The sequence below is a fragment of the Prionailurus viverrinus genome, chromosome C2, assembly GCF_022837055.1.
Source record: "Prionailurus viverrinus isolate Anna chromosome C2, UM_Priviv_1.0, whole genome shotgun sequence".
NCBI classification, from domain to species: Eukaryota; Metazoa; Chordata; class Mammalia; order Carnivora; family Felidae; genus Prionailurus; species Prionailurus viverrinus.
The window spans coordinates 75,874,942-75,894,943 of NC_062569.1; the positions used below are offsets into that span (position 1 = coordinate 75,874,942).

The 20,002-nt window shown below is 39.2% G+C and overlaps 1 protein-coding gene across 2 annotated transcripts in view; it reads right to left on the reverse strand.

Moving 5' to 3' along the window:
- PARL (presenilin associated rhomboid like) overlaps positions 1-20,002 on the reverse strand; it is a 50,995-nt gene that overhangs the window by 9,557 nt on the left and 21,436 nt on the right. The window contains exons 5-7 of one of the 2 annotated variants that reach the window (XM_047874253.1): positions 11,628-11,723; positions 10,448-10,597; positions 8,699-8,769 (exon numbers count right to left, since the gene is read on the reverse strand). In XM_047874253.1, coding sequence (XP_047730209.1) covers positions 8,699-8,769; positions 10,448-10,597; positions 11,628-11,723 — 317 coding nt within the window. The remainder of the gene's footprint in view (positions 1-8,698; positions 8,770-10,447; positions 10,598-11,627; positions 11,724-20,002) is intronic. The other variant, XM_047874254.1, reaches the window with a different exon arrangement.

The following is a 20,002-nucleotide window of genomic DNA, read 5'->3' on the forward strand; positions in this document are numbered from 1 at the left end:
AAATTCTATAATCACTCTGGAAAATTGCTGGGAAATTCCTTAAAAGTTAAATACTTATTTACCATTACGATCTGGCCATTCCAAGACATATGAAAGCACACAAACAGTTATACACAAACGTTCACAACAGCTTTTTTTGGTAACAGTTAAAACTAGAAACCCAAATATCCACCAGGTGAATGGATATACATATTCTGGCATATCCAAATAACGGAACATTATTCGCTCATACAAAAGAACAGACTGATATACACAACTTCATGGATGAATTTCAAAATAACTAGAGTAATGGAAGCCAGAGCAGTAACAAAAAGGAGTATATGCTGCATGATTCCATTAATACTAAACTCTAGAAAATAAGTACAAATGAAATTATCATAACAAAGTAGAGAAGCTGTTGCCCAGGAAGGGGTTAGAAGCAGGAAGAAGGGACTACAGAGGAGCACCAGGAAACTTTCAGGGATGATGACTGTATTCATTATCTTGATCCACACGTCCAAGCTTTCCAAATTATAAACTTTATCTTTTAAATGTTTATTTTTTTCAGAGAGAGAGCGAGAGAGAGAGAGCGAGCGCGCGCGCAGCGAGGGGGAAGGACAGAGGATCTGAAGAGGGCTCTGTGCTGACAGCAGAGAGCCCAATGTGGGATTCAAACTCACAAACGGCAAGATCATAACCTGAAGGCAGACGCTCAACCCACTGCATCACCCAGGCATCCTGAAATGGTAAACTTTAAATATGTGCAGTTTTTTCCATGTCAGTTATACCTCAGTAAACCCTAGTGATTTTATTTTTTAAAAGACTTAGAAGTCCTTTGTACTGAAAATTTTCTGTAAGATTTGAATTATTTCTGGGGCTCCTGGGTATCTCAGTCGGTTAGGCATCCAACTCTTGATTTCAGCTCAAGTCATGATCTCACTGTTCATGAGTTCAAGTCCCGTATTGGGCTCTGTGCTGACAGCACATAGCCTGCTTTGGATCCTCTCTCTCTGCCTCATGTTTGCTCTCAAAATAAATAAACTTTAAATAAATACATAAATAAATAATTTCTAAGTAGGATGTTAAAAAAGACCTCTAAGAGAAGAATGATTTTTATAAAAGGTGCCCTATAACTGATTACCCCTATAAATAAAAGGAAAGGTTCCTACATTTTTGTATTAAAAATGCTATTTCTGAAAATATTTTTTAATTTAAATTTTTTAACTTAATATTAAATTTTTTTAAATTTTTTAATATTTATTTGGTGGGGGAAGGCAGAGTGGGGGAGAGAGAGAATCCCAAGCAGGCTCCACACTGTCAATGCACAGCCCGACAAGAGGCTTGATCCTACAACCGCAAGACCATGACCTGAGCAGAAACCAACAGTCAGATCTCAACTGACCGAGCCACCTAGCATCTACCTAGCTAGGCACCCCTAGCATCTACCACTCTTAACCACCATTTGTACAAAGGGTTGACTCAAAACACAGGATTATGTGACATTTTAGTAATTACTAATATTTTAAAGTGTTAGGAGTCCCAGGGATCCCAGATATCCCAAATCCCTAATACACAGTTGCCAACTGACCCAAACAGGGAAACCTGCTCAGGCTGCATTCCCAGGAATGGGCTGGGATAACTGCAGGATGGAAAGACAGTATGAGTATCCCTTGGAAGGAAAACCAAAGATCTCAGTGAAGGTAAGTAGACAAAAAACAAACAAACAAACAAACAAACAAACAAACAAAACAAAAAAAACCTAGTGCTCTATATGTTAACTAACCTGGATTTAAATAACTAAATAAAAATATTTAAATATTAAAAAAAAAACCCTAGTCCTTGGGCTGAAAAAGTGCTAAGACCAACAAGGAAACAGTAACCTCAACTGCATAGTAAAGGCAGGTGGTGGTGGTACCTGCAATTATGCAGTAGGGGTTAGGAGTCAGAATTCTATCTTATTTTTTTTTATTTTTAAGTAATCTCTACACCCAATGTGGGGCTCAAACTCACAACCCTGAGATCAAGAGTCACATGCTTCACCAACTGAGCCAGCCAGACACTCCCAGCATTCTATTTTCTATATTTTTTTTTAAATTTTTTTTCAACGTTTTTTATTTATTTTTGGGACAGAGAGAGACAGAGCATGAACGGGGGAGGGGCAGAGAGAGAGAGGGAGACACAGAATGGGAAACAGGCTCCAGGCTCCGAGCCATCATCAGCCCAGAGCCTGACGCGGGGCTCGAACTCCCGGACCGCGAGATCGTGACCTGGCTGAAGTCGGACGCTTAACCGACTGCGCCACCCAGGCGCCCCTATTTTCTATATTTAAGATCAACTCTCTGCTACTGCATATTGGACCAAATTGGCTTCTGTAAAAGTCTAACTGTAACCACACAAGGTTCTTCCAAAATCCTGACTTCCCTTAACAGGGAGATTACTGGTTGTATGGAAACACACATACGCACATACACAGCCTCCATAACTTGTTCACCTTTCCCTGGTTCCCTACTCCAGGTCCTAAACGGGTTCACAGCAAATTTTCAGGATATCAGAACCACATCAGAAGATTGCAGGTTTATTTCCTCACAAACTTGCTGGGTCATGGTACAACATTTTATACTGGCCATATTTATATTTATTCTGAAAGATCTGTTCTGCCTAGAACATCAATATCCGCTCCCCAAAACTATCAGCACGTGCTATATTAATATTAAGCACAGTAGATGTCAATGTCACTAAGAATTGTAAAGTTGGAGTGAACAGTAGCTCATCACCTTCCAGGTTTTATTGCATACAAGCAACTCTAGTATCCTAGGTTTATTTTTAAACAAACTAAAAATGTCAATTCAATGAGGGGCGCCTGGGTGGCTCAGTCGGTTAAGCGGTCGACTTCGGCTCAGGTCATGATCTCGCGGTTTGTGAGTTCGAGCCCGCGTCGGGCTCTGTGCTGACAGCTCAGAGCCTGGAGCCTGCTTCAGATTCTGTGTCTCCCTCTCTCTGACCCTCCCCCGTTCATGCTCTGTCTCTGTCTCAAAAATAAATAAACGTTAAAAAAAAAAATTTTTTTTTTTACATGTCAATTCAATGAAACTCCAAACAAATCAAGCTGAAACCTTATTTTCTGAGAGGGAAAAAACCCAATAAAATTACACTTTCCCTCAAATGAAGTCAACAGAGTTTGACTGCTTGATGTGAAAGAAGAACATTAAAATTCTGTTAGGTGCCTCTACATTATTTCTCCATAGATGATTATGCTCTCCATCTAAAATGCTCCTTACAGATATTTTAGTATGAAAGAAAATTCTCATTACTGTGCATTTCTATGTAAAGCCAGTTTCTCTAACTATATCTTATTGTTCTTATACATTATTTTAAAGATAGAAGGCAGTTCCATTGTCCTAGAATTTTCTCAAAGTGACCTTTACCTACACAAATGTAAACATTTATGTATCTGAATAAATCCCAACTTCCTTTTTTGACAAATGTTTGGGCCTACCTCCATGCACAGATTTATTCATTCATTCATTCTCTTTCTTTTCCTTTCCTTCCTTCCTTCAAGTTTATTTATTTTGACAGAGTGCGGGAGAGGCAGAAAGAGGGAGAGAGAGAATCCCCGACAGGCTCCACACTGGCAGCACAGAGCCCAACGCAGGGCTCGAACTCACAAATCCAAGATCATGACCTCAGACAAAGGTGAACACTTAACTGATGAAGCCACCCAGGTGCCCCTCTCTTTCTTTCTAGTTCTTATTTTGAGAGAGAGACAATATCCACTCTCAGCATGGAGCCTGACACAGGACTCAACCCCATGACCCTGGGATCATAACCCCCGTCGAAATCAAGAGTCAGATGCTCAACCAACTGAGCTACCCAAGTGCCCCTATTTTTTTTTTTTTTTTTTTTTAACTTTTTCTAGTCAGGGGCATTTAAAAATACAGTGAACAGGGACCCTTTCTCCTCAGAAAAATTTCACATTCATATATGTTTTAGGTACAATCTCAGGGAGTTATTAACCCCAACTCACACAGACTCTAGACACCTGCCTCCTTGGTTGGAGATGAAGATCTTTTATTCTCCACCAACAATTTATGTACACTGGTTATGTACTTGCAATCAATATATGCCTACAATTTTTTTTACTTATTTCATAAGTAAATAATTTTCATAAATAATTTCCTATATCTATATAATCTTCATATCATATTGTTTACATGTATGATTTTTTTTTTTGCACCATAAATTTTAAGTGAATTTACTCTAAGGGGTTTTGTGCTTCCATAAGTACAGCCAAAAACCTTGGCACTACATGTAAAACAAACATAAGACAACTCTGAAAGGCTGAGAAAGAAAAGGAGAGTGGCTAAGGAACCCTGGGATCCAAGGAATGACACAGTGGTGAGTCCCCTGGGTTTTCTTTTGGCCTCATACAGCTCAGACTTGGCTCTGGAGAAGCTCATGACCTGGAAATCCCAATGAACTCAGACACAATAGGTCTATCCCCATCCCCTAAAATGCTCTCTCTAGCCAAAGGACCAAGAAAGGGTAGCCTAATAAGACAGTCAGCTTTTAGATAATAACACTCTACTCCAGCCAAACAACAGAAAAGCTTGCAGCCCAATCCCCAACAACAAAGGCTGAGTGGAGAGCCTAGACTTCTACCCTTGCAGATGGCAACGAGGCATCATGATACCGCTGACGGGGTAGTGTCAGTGGAGGTCATGTGGGCAGCAGTAACAAGGCACCCTGTTCCTCCTAGCCAGGAAAGGTCTACATAAGAGACTGAACTTCCAGAACTCCAAGTCCTGCCTCCTAGTAACCAGAGTCCTTGTACCCTAGGTATCAAAAGAGGCTGAGTAAAGAACCTGGACTTTCACCTCACCAGACAGTAATGGTCAAACTTCCCCTCGTCAAAGCAGTGGCAGGGGCAGCCTCATGAACAGATTTAAATAAGATTCAAAGTCTCATAATATCCAAAATGTCCAGGTCTCATTTAAAAATCACTCAACAGGGGCGCCTGGGTGGCGCAGTCGGTTAAGCGTCCGACTTCAGCCAGGTCACGATCTTGCGGTCCGTGAGTTCGAGCCCCGCGTCAGGCTCTGGGCTGATGGCTCGGAGCCTGGAGCCTGTTTCCGATTCTGTGTCTCCCTCTCTCTCTGCCCCTCCCCCGTTCATGCTCTGTCTCTCTCTGTCCCAAAAATAAAAATAAAAAAAAAAAAACGTTGAAAAAAAAAAAAATAAAAATCACTCAACATACCAAGAACCAGAAAAACCTCAACCTGAGTAAGACAACAGAAACAAGATGACACAGCAATATTAAAACTGACACGTATTTTAAAGCAGCAATCATAAAAATGCTTTAATAAGTAGTTACAAGCATGCTTGAAATGAGTGAAAAAAAAAGCACAGAAACAGAAAGGCCCAAACAGAAGATACCAAGAACAATGTAAAATTTAGAACTGAAAAATACAATAACCTAAATAAAAACAATAGGGCCCAAACAGAATGGAAAGGACAAAGAAAATAATCAGTGAACTTGAAACAGAGTAGCAATTACCCAATCTGGACTACAAAAAGACAGACTTAAAAAAATTAACTGAATTTCAGAGACCCTAGAGATTATATTAACATCATGTCATCATAGTTCCAAAGAAAAGAAAGATGAGGCTGAAAAAGCATTCAAAGAAATAACAGGTGAAAATTTCCCCAAAGACATAAACCTCTAGTTTCAAGAAGCTGAGCAAACCCCAAACAAGATCAACATAAAGAGATCCATGACAACAGGGTCAAACTTCTGAAAACTAAAGACAAAGCAAAAAATCTTCAGAGAGATCAACACCACCTTACCTACAGGGGAAAAGCTATATATATTTTTTAATGTTTGTTTATTCTTGTGAGAGAGAGAAGGGAGGTGGGGGGTAGAATGAGCAGGAGAGACAGAATCCCAAGCAGGCTCCACGCTCTGAGCTGTCAGCAGAGAGTCTGATGGGGGCAGTGAGATCATGATCTGAAGTCCAGCTATTTGAACAACAAAGGATTTCTCTTCAAAGACTATGGAGGCCAAAAAGAAGTGGCACAACATTTTTCAAGTGCCAAAAGAAAAGTCAGCCTGGAATCTTTTTTATCCAGTGAAAATATCCTTCAGAAATGAAGGGGAAAATCAAGACATTCTCCAAGAAAAACTTTTCCTCCTTTGGAATTTTCTAAATGATGTTTAATGGTTGAAGCACAAATGATAATAACAGTAGCCAATATTCTAAATGCACACAGTGGAAATATTTAAGACAATTATATATTATAATTTGGGGAGGACACAGGGATGAAAAGGGAGGTAAGGTTCACTTCACACTGGTAAAATGACACTCCCACCAGCAGACTGTGATAACTGAAGTACAGATATTGGAAAAGCCACTAAGAAAGTTATACAAGAGATATACTCCAAACACGATAGATAAATAAAAAAGGAATTCCAAATGAATCCATTCTAGTGACCATTTTATTTTACTTGCAATGCTGTAAGAAGAGACTAAAGATACTTTCCTTAGAGAATTCAGTTTAAGAACAGGTTAAATCAGTGATACTTAAATCAACGAAGTTACAGTAAGCAAGTTATTGTATGTTAAGCAAGCTTCAATTTGGCCTGTGATATACGTCAAGCAAAAAACACATCTCTAACATTTTAACAAATGCTGTTTCCTACCGCAAACATTTCATTGATCTTTGCCATCTCAAAATTAAGGGTTACATTTCACAGAAAATACATTTTTTAAAAGCAGGTTAAAGCTTCCTACCAATAACTAAGAAACAATTTTTAAATGAGATTCAGAACATCCAGAGCTCTAACTAAATAAAACCCTTACCAAAATCCAGTACTCTTGCTCCCTAATGCCAATATGTCAACTGACAAATATTCTTTAGCCCTTCATCCTTTAACACAGGATTACGAGGAAGCCAGTAAGACCAATACTTCATATTTTCTAACATAACTTTGTCAACAGTATTTGTTTCTAGATTTCTCATTAAAAATATTATTATACCTGGTGACTTAGTTTTCTTTAATTTTAACTAAGAATGAATGAAAATATTTGGGGATAATAATTTTATTCTGACATGGCTCTACAAAATTTTGATGACTGAACAGGAACTACCACTACCACGTTTTTTAGTACATGCTCCTTATTATGCTAGGCCATCTAAACACACTTGCACTGCAGGTCAGAAAGAGATGTATTGTCCCCATTTTATACAGAAAAACAGAGAGGGTTGGTAATATGTCTTAGAAATCACAGATAAGTGGCAGAGCTGGATTCAAACCCAGCCTAATTCCAAATACCATCTGTCATACTCTTCTCATCTTGGACTTTAGTTTCTTATCTGCAAAATGAGAATAACACCTGTAGCACATCAAAATGCCCTCCAAGATCCTCTCATTTAATGAAAAAAGTATCCCTACTCTCAGAACCCCTGAAGTCCTCTAGAGAACACTCAGCCCTTTTAGCGTGGTCTTCGTTGCCTTCACATAACAGGTGCTTAGGCGGTGAATGAGGTAAAAGATTTGAAATATGTAAATTACACCAGCACCAAATCTTGTATATAAAACATTCCATGAAGGAAAAAACAGGGGCTTAAGAAATCACGTAGGTGACAGGACAAGATACAGGTCTCATTAGGAAATTTAAGTATAAAAAAAGGACAATTAAGTATGCACAAATCTGAGGAACACACACATTATGGGATGATTACATAAGAATTCTCTTCCAAAACCTTCTTAGTTTCTTTAAATATGAAACTCTCTATCTGAATATATTTAAGTGCATTAGTGTTTAAACATGTACAAAATGAATGTGTAGTCTTTAGAGAGATGTTATACAAAGATTTCCATGTGCCTAGAAATTTCCATTAAACTAAAAAAACAAAAAACAAAAACAAATAACACAACACTTTTTCTGTTTAAGCATCCAGAACATAGCTCAGGAAGAGAATTGTGATCATCTTGCTCACTGGTATATCCCCAGTTTCTACTACAGTGCCTACTAGTCTAATCTGCACAGAAGACACTCAAATAGTGACTAAACAGAGGATATAGTACCAGATTCAAATCTGTAATTATTGAGAATTTTCCAATGCTCGATTAGGCTGTCTGGTGTTGAGGAATGGATACCCACTGTTCTGACTATGCTCTTGATTTGCAGTCTGTTCTAGTAAGTACAGTATATGTAAATGACCAATGGTTAAAAGCTATAGCCTGAAGTTTACAAGGCTCCATAAATTGTATTTTTTAAATTTTTTATTATTATAATAAAGTATTGGAAATACTTTATTATTTTGAGACAGAGACAGCGCAAGTGGGGGAAGGGCAGAGAGAGGGGAACAGAGAATCTGAGGCAGGCTCCACACTGCCCACATGGAGCCCAACACAGGGCTCGAACCCACAAACCATGAGATCATGACGTGAGCCAAAATCAAGAGTCGGACACTCAACCGACTGAGCCACCCAGGTGCCCCAAGACTCTATAAATTCTAAATTAGACACAGATTAGTTAGTATTGTTTCAATGTTAACTTCCTGTCTTTGATCATTCTACTGTGGTTCTGTACTTAACAGTAGGGTAAAGGGTATATAAGAACTCTTTGTAATAATTTTGGACTTTTCCATAAGTCTAAAATTATTTCAAAATGAAGTTAAAGACTAAATTAAGAAAATTTACATTACAAATACTTACTGCACCAAGTGATGGTCCATATCTTCCTGTCGCGACTTTACACACATAACTGACAAAATTGGAAATAACGCCTGAGAAATAAGTCACATTTCAATAATTTTAGTGTAGTATAAAAATGGTTTCCACCCCACAGAGACTAACAATGTTGGATTTCTACCTGGATCAGTACAAGGTGCAGGTATGAATACTTATCCTATCACTTCAGATATTTTGTAAGTGTGACCAACTACACAACTTACTGAGTGACACAGGGTCCTTCACTTTACCTCTCAGTTCTCACTTTCCTTATCTATAACATAAAAGAGATTAGTTTCAAACTCACCAACTGTCAGGGAATCCTCTGGGCTGCACTCCAAACACTAAATCGGATTCTTGGGAACGGGACCAGGGAATCTATATTTTACCCAGCTTGCCAAATGACTCTGCTGCAATTTAGACTAGATGCTCTTTTACAAGTCCCTTTGGCTCCAATGTCATCTAAGCTGAATGTGGCTCATTTTAAAAAACTTCCTGTAGAGCAGGAATTAATCATCTGAAACAGACCCATGTGTAACCTACAACAATACAACTAGTGCTTGGGGAAAAAACTATACACTTCTGGCACAGGCCAAAGATGTCGCTCAGTTTCTAGTTTTGAAGGACCAGCTACATGGGTATTTAATTAACAATGACTAAGCACCCATTTTTGATGCCTTGTGGTAGATGTGTCTATTTAATCCTTTCTACAACCACTTGTCATGAGAGAGTATCATTAGCCTCAAAGAGGTGTTATTATGGTCTTTTCTGCAGTATCACACAGCAAGTAGCAGAAATAAGATCCAGTAAAACTAGGTCTTCTGTCTTCAAGCTCTCACGTGCTTTTTTTTCCATACTACAATATGACTACAGTATGATGTACTGTTTTTTAAATAAAGAGATTTCAGGGACACCTCGCTGGCTCAGTGTGAAGAGCATGCAACTCTTGACCTCAGGGTTGTAAGTTTGAGCCCCATGTTGGGTGTAGAGATTACTAAAAAAAATAAACTTAAGAAACATTTTTAATAAAAAAAAAATAAATGAAGGGACTTCAGAAACGAATTTTCATGCCATGTGGTTTTTAATTCAATACATTTTGCAAATAGAGAGGTAAAATTTAACAGACCAATTGCCAGTTTAGTAGCATCTAGGAACCTGGAATCCTTTACTACCACTTCCTAGTTGAAATAAGGAAACGATGATATCCCCAGGACCACAACTGGAGTGGTTCCAGACTAAGATATATGCTTTCAGAAAAGAGAAAAAACTCATTCTTCACGATCTTATTACAAAGCTCTGGTCTAAAATAAAGCTTTCTGGAAACTGAACACACTGTGGGAAATGAGCCTAAGGTTATTTAACAAAGATCCAGATGATTGAGACAGCCAGGAAGTCTGGGAAGAACTTATCTATAAAACAGTGGGCCTGAGCTAAAGTAGCCAAGGCCTAATGAGATAAAAACGACATGCTTAACTTCTCCACTAAATCTTAACTCCTGTCTATCCTAATTTAAAACTAAACATACCTAAATAATCTAAGAAGAAATCGCGAAACAAGAAGCAGGAAAGCCAACAACCCCACCAGCCTGCGATGTCCTTCTCTACAGACAGTATGTATAATTCCCTACATACAATCCTCATATGTAGAATTCAGCTATGATCGTTCCCTTTGTTCCTTCTCCAGATAGGTTAGCGTGCTCGTACTCCAAAAGATCCTGAGATTAAAGCTTATTACCTGCAGATAAGTACACTGCCATGAACTGTTCTTGACCCAGAATGTTCACTATGCTGGAGGAGAAGCTCCACAAAACATACATATTTGCTGCCATGTGAAACAAGGAGAAATGACTGAACGTTGACAGCAACATTGGAGAACAAAGGACCTCTACAAGAGAAAGAAAAACAGTCTGGTAATCATAGGACACACAGCCATGACCTAAAAATTATCTACTTTTGATTTTTTTCATTATTATTATGAAACAACTCAAACATAGGAAACAAAAACAGAGCCAGTTCAAAAGCTTAAATAAGATGGTTTAAGGTAGCATTTTTTGGGGCGCCTGGGTGGCTCAGTTGGTTAAGCGTCCGACTGCAGCTCAGGTCATGATTTCACAGCTTGTGAGTTCAAGCCCCACATCGGGCTCTGTGCTGATAGCTCAGAGCCTGGAGCCTGCTTCAGATTCTGTCTCCATCTCTCTCTGTCCCTCTCTTGCTCATACTCCCCATCTCTCTCAAATATAAATAAACATTAAAAAAAATTTTAAAAGATAGCATTTTTCAAAGTGGTAAAAAGTTATCTTAAATCTCTCTCTTCTACTTAGTAAGCAACCAATAAAAATTCTCAGTTCAATGAAAGCAACTTGTCCTCGTGGCAAAAGTTAGTTAGAAAAAAGAATTAGTAAATTATTTCAAGTACAGATATAAAGTTGTATATAATAATCTCCTCAAAGAGTGAACTTGTAGTGATCACAGATCTTACGTCATTAAAAAATACATATCTACTGGGGCGCCTGGGTGGCTCAGTCAGTTAGGCATCCAACTCTTGATTTCAGCTTAGGTCATGATCTCACAGTTGGTGAGATTGAGCCCCACATTAGGCTCTGCACTGTCAGATCCCACTGCTTGGGATTCTCTCTCTTTCTCCCTCTCTCTGCCCCTTCCCCCACTGGTGCTCTCTCTCAAAATAACAAACATTAAAAAAATAATACTTATCTGATATGTGCAAGGCACATTTTAGGTACTTGAGCTATAACACTGAGAGAGATGGGGTCCTTTTCCTCAGGGAGCTTATAGTCTATTTTCTGGATATTACTTACAACTGTTGACAAGCAACTCATCCTCTGCATTTCAGTTAACACAAAGCTTATTTCTTTCATATTACCTCTATCTCAAAATAAAGTCATAAGGAGACTTACTTGAGGCTGGATTGGATGTGAAATATCTGATCATTGTCCGCTGTAGAGAAGGTACTCTCCATAAACAGAATACAAAAACATTCGCAGCTATGATACCTACAAAATAAAGATTTATAATTTAGGGAGGTTAAAAATTGGAATAAAGAAAGTCTGATCAAAAGTCCACCTGAATAAGATTTTCTACCACAATTATGTAAGAGTATTATATACTTGGGGCAGGGAGAGGGTGAGCTAAGGGAAAGTAAGTGAAATCAATGTTTTTAAGTATCAAACTATGCCCTCGTATAGTCAGAAAATTCCTAGAAAATTGCAAATGCTCTAGAAGCTGACTTCCTTCGCTCAGATCCTTACTTTTTTTTTTTTTTAATGTTTATTTTTGGAAAGATAGAGAAAATGAATGGGGAAGGGGCAGAGAAAGAGGGAGACACAGAATCCGAGGCAGGCTCCAGGCTCTGAACTGTCAGCACAGAGCCCGATGGGGGGCTTGAACTCACGAACCGTGAGAACATGGCCTGAGCCAAAGTTGGATGCTTAATTGACTGAGACATCCAGGTGCCCCCTTATTTTATTTCTTCAGAATGGTTCACACTGTACCCAACAATCATCAGATCTATAATTATTGTTTGAAAATGGCCAAACCAAAGACAACTAATGTACAGAATTGGGTTCTCTGGCTAAGACTAGAAAAGCTCTATTACATAGCATGCTTCTTTTTCCATAGGGAATAAAATACCTCTTAAACTTAGGGAAACACCTACGTATCAACTGGGTAAATAAAAATCCACTTGTCTGAGAAAATACATGTTAGATAAGAATTCAGGAATAATCTGGAATTTTGCAACTGCTTTTAAAACTGTTTACATGTAGGAGCTGGAGGACGGTTTCATTTTTCTCCAAGAACAGATGCTGCTAGAACTACCACTAAACGGAGGTTTATTATTTAATGATAGTTTCTTCACTAAAATGTGACTGAATAGTTAATTCTAAGTTATTCTTAAAAACTATGAACTTTAGGGGCGCCTGGGTGGCTCAGTCGGTTGAGCGTCCGACTTCAGCTCAGGTCACGATCTCGCGGTCCGTGAGTTCGAGCCCCGCGTCGGGCTCTGGGCTGATGGCTCAGAGCCTGGAGCCTGCTTCCGATTCTGTGTCTCCCTCTCTCTCTGCCCCTTCCCCGTTCATGCTCTGTCTCTGTCTCAAAAATAAATAAAACGTTAAAAAAAAAAACAAACTATGAACTTTAAAAACCACACTAATTGCAATGTACCACAACTCTGTGACCATATAGTAGGCACTCATCTACTTGAATTAATTAAAGGAATTGCTAGCAGGCAACTAGCCCTTTCAACTCCTTCAAGGACAATAAGCACGGATTCCAGCAACATTCTGGTAAGAGGATTTATTTTAGAAGATATTCATTGTATAATCCTCACCAGCTGTTACATCTTTAGCTCTCAGCTATCCCTTGGCATTACTAGTCTCTCCAGTTTTTCTCTCCCTTCTGAGAGGTAGGAAAGGAAGCTATTATTTTTTAGATTCTAAGACATCTCCTTTTTAATATCTGTAATCAGGATGCATCTTACAACTGGTGGTATGTCACAGATGAGCTAGAAACATTTTTTTCTCCATGGCACATGAAATGGTATTTTGTTGTATTTAACTGAATTGATTCCATTAATTCTATCATATGTCTTACTAGTGGGGACTGACAGCTGTTATACATTTTCAGTAAATAACCAACTAGAACTCCTTCAAAGATGGTGAGAGGAACAGTATTCATGAAAGGATGGGGAAAAGGGGTCATAAGGAAGGCAAGTAAGAGTACTATGTATACCTCCCAATGAGGAGCCTGGAACCCTGGAACAAGGGAGGTGGGGAGAGGAAGGGCGGAGTCTCCGAAGACAGAGGAACAGACCAGGTTTATTCTATGAAAGTGAGCAGTGATTTATTTAAACATCTTTATTACCCAAAGAATCCTCTAAGGTCTAGGTTGCTGTACATAGTGACTGGTATCTCAGGGTAAGGAGGACCTGAGAAGAGTTTGGCCCCAGGCTGCCATGATCATGAAAATAATTGGGGCTATACAATTTGCTCCAATTGTGGTACACTGCAAAGAAAGCAAAATGGGGTCCTGGATCCTGCCTGCTGGGCTGAAAAATGGCAACAACTACTCTGCATGTTCCACAGGCTACTTTCTGAAACCAGTGACATACAGCAGACAGTTGTGGAAACTGCAAGCAGCATAGTACCGCAGAGTCTAGTCTCTGGCTGAAGAGATTACAACTAGGGAAAAGCCTTGAGAAGGGGAGAGATAACCAAAGATATCAAGGTTAACAGTAGCCAAAGAGTTAATATTGCCAAATTCTCACCCCAAAGAGGCCTTTTTGGTAAATTAAGACAGAATATCAGCACCAGAACACACTGTACTTAAAACTCTCACTTCACAGGGGCACCTGGGTGGCTCAGTCGGTTAAGTGTCCGACTTCGGCCCAGGTCATGATCTTACAGTTTGCGAGTTCGAGCCCCGTGTCAGGCTCTATGCTGACAGCTTGGGGCCTGGAGCCTGCTTCAGATTCTGTGTCTCCCTCTCTCTCTCTCTGCACCTCCCCAGCTCATATGCGCACTCTGTCTGTCAAAAATAAATAAACTTTAAAAAAAACCCAAAAAACAAAAAACTCTCACTTCATAGACCTGTGGTCTACGGTTAAGAATCCCATCAGTAAACAACTGAACATATATACCTAAATTATGTACACAAATCACTGTAATTCATTCTAAAATACACTAACAAATTTTAAATGAGAAAAGCAAAATGCAGTTATTTTCCTTGATGCACATCCCATTTTGAAGGCCAATTATAGATGAAAAAACTGAGGCTCTAAGTAAGAGATATAAATTTTTAGAGAGCCAAATTCAGTGGCCAAGCCACAATTCCTAATGTAGGGCTCTATTATACACAGACATAGGTAGCCAATAGGATTTCTTTTGACCTTGGTCACTCTAGGATTTCAGATCAAAGGGCTCTTTATCTAGGAAACAGCAGGTTGGTCCCCAGAAGCCAGTGAATAGGACAGGATGTGAGGTAATCCTAGGCCTGAGGCAGCACTGCACGTTGCCTAAAGGCATGGGTAAAGGAGTCTAGCTGAACTGACTGTCCTACTTATAACTTAGGGAAGAGGCCTCTAACCTCTCAGCCTCAGTTTTCTCTTCTGGCAGATAGGGCTAATAAAATCTACCTTAAACAGTTGAGTGTGATGAAATGAGAAAGCACAATTAAATGCAGCAGTCACACGGTGAAAACACATAAATGAAAACTATGGTAGAAAGGGAACAGCCTTCTCCAGTCTGGATCCTACATATGCCACTTAGTAGAGCTTTGTGGTCTGAAGCATTTCATCTCCTTCACCTCAGCTTCATTTGTAAAATGAAGATAAATACCTCGTATACCTTACAAAAGTTGTAGTGAGGCTTAAACAAAATACCACACGTGCCTAGTATGCAGAAGCTCACATAATGGTTCCCTCCTTACCCTTTGAGAAATAGAACTGCTTAAAGTCTTTGTATCTCCATTTAGAGCGAGTGTCACTTGCCTCCTCCCTACTCAGTCAACTCTTGAACAAGCTCGACACTGCTGATTTAAGACTGCTGCTGGCTCAACACCTACCTTTACCAAAAGGGAGGCAATGGATTACATCAATGAAAATAATGAAGTAAGGACCTTGAAAAATTCTCCCCTTCACAAAACAATGAAAAATTGGCAAAAAGCTGTCAGAAGCAACTTTTTCACAGTTCTGGAAACTAGCTAAAAGTTTGCAGCAACTCAACATTTAAGGAAAATGGCTGAATCTCAAGAAGAACAGCAATTCTGGGGCACTTTAGCTTGCCCTGGTCCCATCCTCCACTTTCCAGCTATAAGTTGAAGCTATAAGCTATGAAAACAATCCACATTCCTCGTACAGCCTAGCAAGCACTAGAGATAGTACAATGGAGCTGGAACTCTTTCAAAGCGTCATTCCCAAAGAACTATTATTTGATGTTATAATATTTCCCTGCAAAGCCCCACTTGCAAGGCTGTCTATATTTGACTTGACTGAGAGCTCAAGTACACAATTCCTTTTTCCAGGGGGCACTTGTCAAAAACAATTACAGGCAAGTGTTTTAAGTCCATGGCTACCTGCAGTGGGGGATAATATTTGGAGTAAACAAGAGACCAAACAACAATCTTAAAAGGAAAAGCTGAGGAATGAGATGTCCATAGGAGCTTATAAAACCTCAATATATTCCTGGGATCTTGTACACCACAAGCCTAACAAGAAAAGAACATAGATGATCCTAACAATAGAATCCCAAAATATAGGAAGTAAAAACTGAACTCAAGAGAAATAAACAGTTTAACAATAATAGTTGGAGACTTCAATACCTTATTTGCAATAAGAGATGAGATCATTGGCAAGGAAACAGAAGACTTGAACAAAGCTATAAACCAGCTACGCCTAACAGACATCTATAAAACACTAAACACAAGACAATACATTCTTTTCAAGAGCACATGTAACATTATCCAGGATAGACCATATGTTCAGCCACAAACAAGTCTCAATGATTTTTTTCTTTTAAAGTTTTATTGATTTATTTGGGGAGGTGGTGCAGAGAGAGGGAGAGAGATTCCCAAGAATCTGTCGGTGCTGAGCCTGACAACAGAGGAGAGCCTGAAGTGGGGCTTGATATCACAAACCATGAGATCATGACCTGAGCCAAAATCAAGAACTGGATGTTTAACCGACTGAGCCACCTCAATAAATTTTTAAAACACTGAAATTATACAATTACATTCTCTGATCACAATGAAATGAAATTACAAATCAACAAGACATAGGGAAAGTCACAAAGATGCAGAGATTAACACACTCCTAAATAACCAATGGTCCAAAGAAGAAATCGTAAGGGAAATCAGAAAATACTTTGAGATGAATGAAAACAAAAACAGGGACTGAATTATGTTCAGTGGGTTAAGCAACCAACTCTTGATTTTGGCTCAGGTCATGATCTCACACTTTGAGCACAGAGCCTGCTTGAGATTCTCCCTCTTTCTCTGCCCCTCCCCTGCTCACACTCTGTCTCTCTCAAAATAGACTTAAAAATTAAAATATAAATAAATAAAAATAGGCAAAGGACTGGAACAGACATTTATCCAAATATAATGTTCAAATAGCCAACGAGCATATGAAGAGATGTGCAACATCATTAACCATTACAGAAATACAAATCAAAACCACAATGTGTTACCTCACCCACCCATTAGGACGGCTGCTATCGAAAAAACAGAAAAGGAAATAGTGCTGGTGAGGATGTGGAGAAATTAGAACTCTTATGCACTGTTGGTGGGATTGTAAAGTGGTGCAACCACTATGGAAAACAGTATGGAACTTCCTCAAAAATATTAAAAATAAAACTACCATAAAATGCAGCAATTCCACTTCTGGGTATATATCCCAAAGAACTGAAAGCAGGGTCTCAAAGAGGTATTTGCACATCCATGTCCACAGTAGCACTATTCACAATAGCCAAGAGGTAGAAGAAACCCAAATGTCTATCAATGAGTGAATGCATAAACAAAATGTGATATATACGCACAATGGAATAAAGAGATACACCCAACAGCCATAAAAAGGAAGGAAATCTTATCACACACTACAACATGGATGAACTCTGAGGGCATGCTAAGTGAAATAAGCCAGTCAAAAAAGATAAATACTGGGGCACCTGGGTGGCGCAGTCGGTTAAGCGTCCAACTTCAGCCAGGTCACGATCTCACGGTCCGTGAGTTCGAGCCCCGCGTCGGGCTCTGGGCTGATGGCTCAGAGCCTGGAGCCTGTTTCCGATTCTGTGTCTCCCTCTCTCTCTGCCCCTCCCCCGTTCATGCTCTGTCTCTCTCTGTCCCAAAAATAAATAAACGTGGAAAAAAAAATTAAAAAAAAAAAAAAAAAGATAAATACTGTTTGATTCTACTTAAATTAGGTATATAATCAAATTTGTAAAAATAGAGTGGCATGATGGTTACCAGGGTCTGCGGGGGGAGGGAGGGGTGCAAAGTCGTGTAATTGGCATAGAGTTTCAGTTTTACAAGACAAAACAGAGTTCTACAAATGTTTCATAACAATGTAAACATACCTAACACTATTGAATTGTACACTTAATGGCTAACATGGGGGTGCCTGGGTGCCTCAGTCAATAAAGCATCTGACTTTTCAGAGCCTGTTTCAGATTCTGTATCTCCCCCCCCACCTGCCCCTCCCATGCTCATGCTGTCTATCAATAAGTGTTTAAAAAAAAAATGGCTAACATGGTATATTTTGTTTTTACCACAATTTTAAAAAGTTAAAGAGTACCATGACCCTATGATTCCACTCAAGGTATATTAGCAAAAGAAATGACAACATGTCTACATGAAAACGTATACACAAAAATCCACAGCATTATAATAACGAAAAAATGGAAATAACTCAAACGTCCATCAACAGATAAATAAACAACATAATGGAATATTCAGCCACAAGAAGAAATGAAGGACAGATACATCATGCCACAACATGGGTGAACCTTGAAAACATTACACTAAGTGAACAAAGCAGACACAAAAGGCCACATATGTGATTCCATTAATATGAAATGTCCAGAACAGGCAAATCCATAGAGAAAGAAAATAAATTAGTGTCTGCCTAGGGCTGAGGGGAGGAGGGGAATGGGGAGTGACTGCTAATAGGTATGGAGTTTCTTTTCGGGATGACAATGTCCTGGGATGATGACAGTTGCACAATACTGTGAATACAATGAGAACCACTTGAACTGCATACTTTCATGTGGCAAATTATAAGATATGTGAATAATATCTTTTTTTTTTTTTTAAAGATTTTTTTTTTTTCAACGTTTATTTATTTTTGGGACAGAGAGAGACAGAGCATGAACGGGGGAGGGGCAGAGAGAGAGGGAGACACAGAATCGGAAACAGGCTCCAGGCTCTGAGCCATCAGCCCAGAGACTGACGCGGGGCTCGAACTCCCGGACCGTGAGATCGTGACCTGGCTGAAGTCGGACGCTTAACCGACTGTGCCACCCAGGCGCCCCTAATAATATCTTGATTAAAAGAAATATATACTAATTTGGGAATCCTGCTTGGTTCAATAATCTCAGTCCATTTTCCTCCTTAGCCCAACGAAGGTAGTACAACCTTTTTTTTCTCTTTTCCTAAAAAAGGACCCACTATCCCACTTGGGGTTCAGTAGCTAAGTACAGGATCCCCTCTGCTGATGAGGTGGGCCAGCTCACCACTCCACAGCTTCTCTATCTGAAGGAAGCTAAACCTGGCCAGCCCAGACACTGACTCGTATATACAACCATGACAACCAAAGAACTGAGCTCAAGTGGCCCCTACCTCAGGTTCCCTAGGAACCAGGACTATAGGCACAGGGATCATCCTGTTGGCTTCACACAGTGACTACAATTTCTCTTCCTGGGCAGTATGGACAAAACTAGTTAAGGACTGGTCCCACAGCTTTCTAGAGTCAAAAGAAAATCCAGAAAGACCACCCATCTTCAATCCTCCTGCCAGGAGACAAATAGAAACTGATAGGGGTAGATGAAAAGAATAGGGCAAATCCACAATAAGGGAGACAAAGACCTTTACAAACTAACCACAAAAGGGGTTATTTCTCTGCACCCTCCCTGCAGATGAGAATATGTAACCTCCTCTGTGAGCAACTTTTAGAAATAAAGGACTTATTTAAACTCTGTATGTTAATGGAGGATGTTTACATTGGTATACAACTTCAAGACAACTTTGACAATACGTAAAATTTTAAACATAAATACTCTTTGACCCAGCAAATCTATTTCCAGTAACTCATCCTAAAAATGAACTTGCAAAAGAGTACAAATATCTCTATATAAGGATATTCACTGCAGTGAATATAGAAGACTATAACCTATTAAAAATCCATTAATAAAAGACTTGCTACATAATATTCATTTCCATGAGTTACTACAATGTTATTAAAAAAGAACATTCTGAGCCCAAGGTGCTGGTAATTTCCATTTCTTGATCAGGTGCTAATTACATGGATATATTCAGTTTGTGAAAATTAGTTGTACATCTGAAATGTGCATGTTTTTCTATGCACATTATACCTCAATAAAATATAAAGAAGCAATAGACCTACTTGTATTGATACAATGTCCTTTAAAATATCAAGGGAATAAAAAAAAAAAGGTGCAGAGAAGTATAAATGCCTATTTAGAAATAGATGCTTGGGGCGCCTGGGTGACTCAGTCGGTTAAGCGTCTGACTTCGGCTAAGGTCATCTCACGGTTTGTGGATCCGA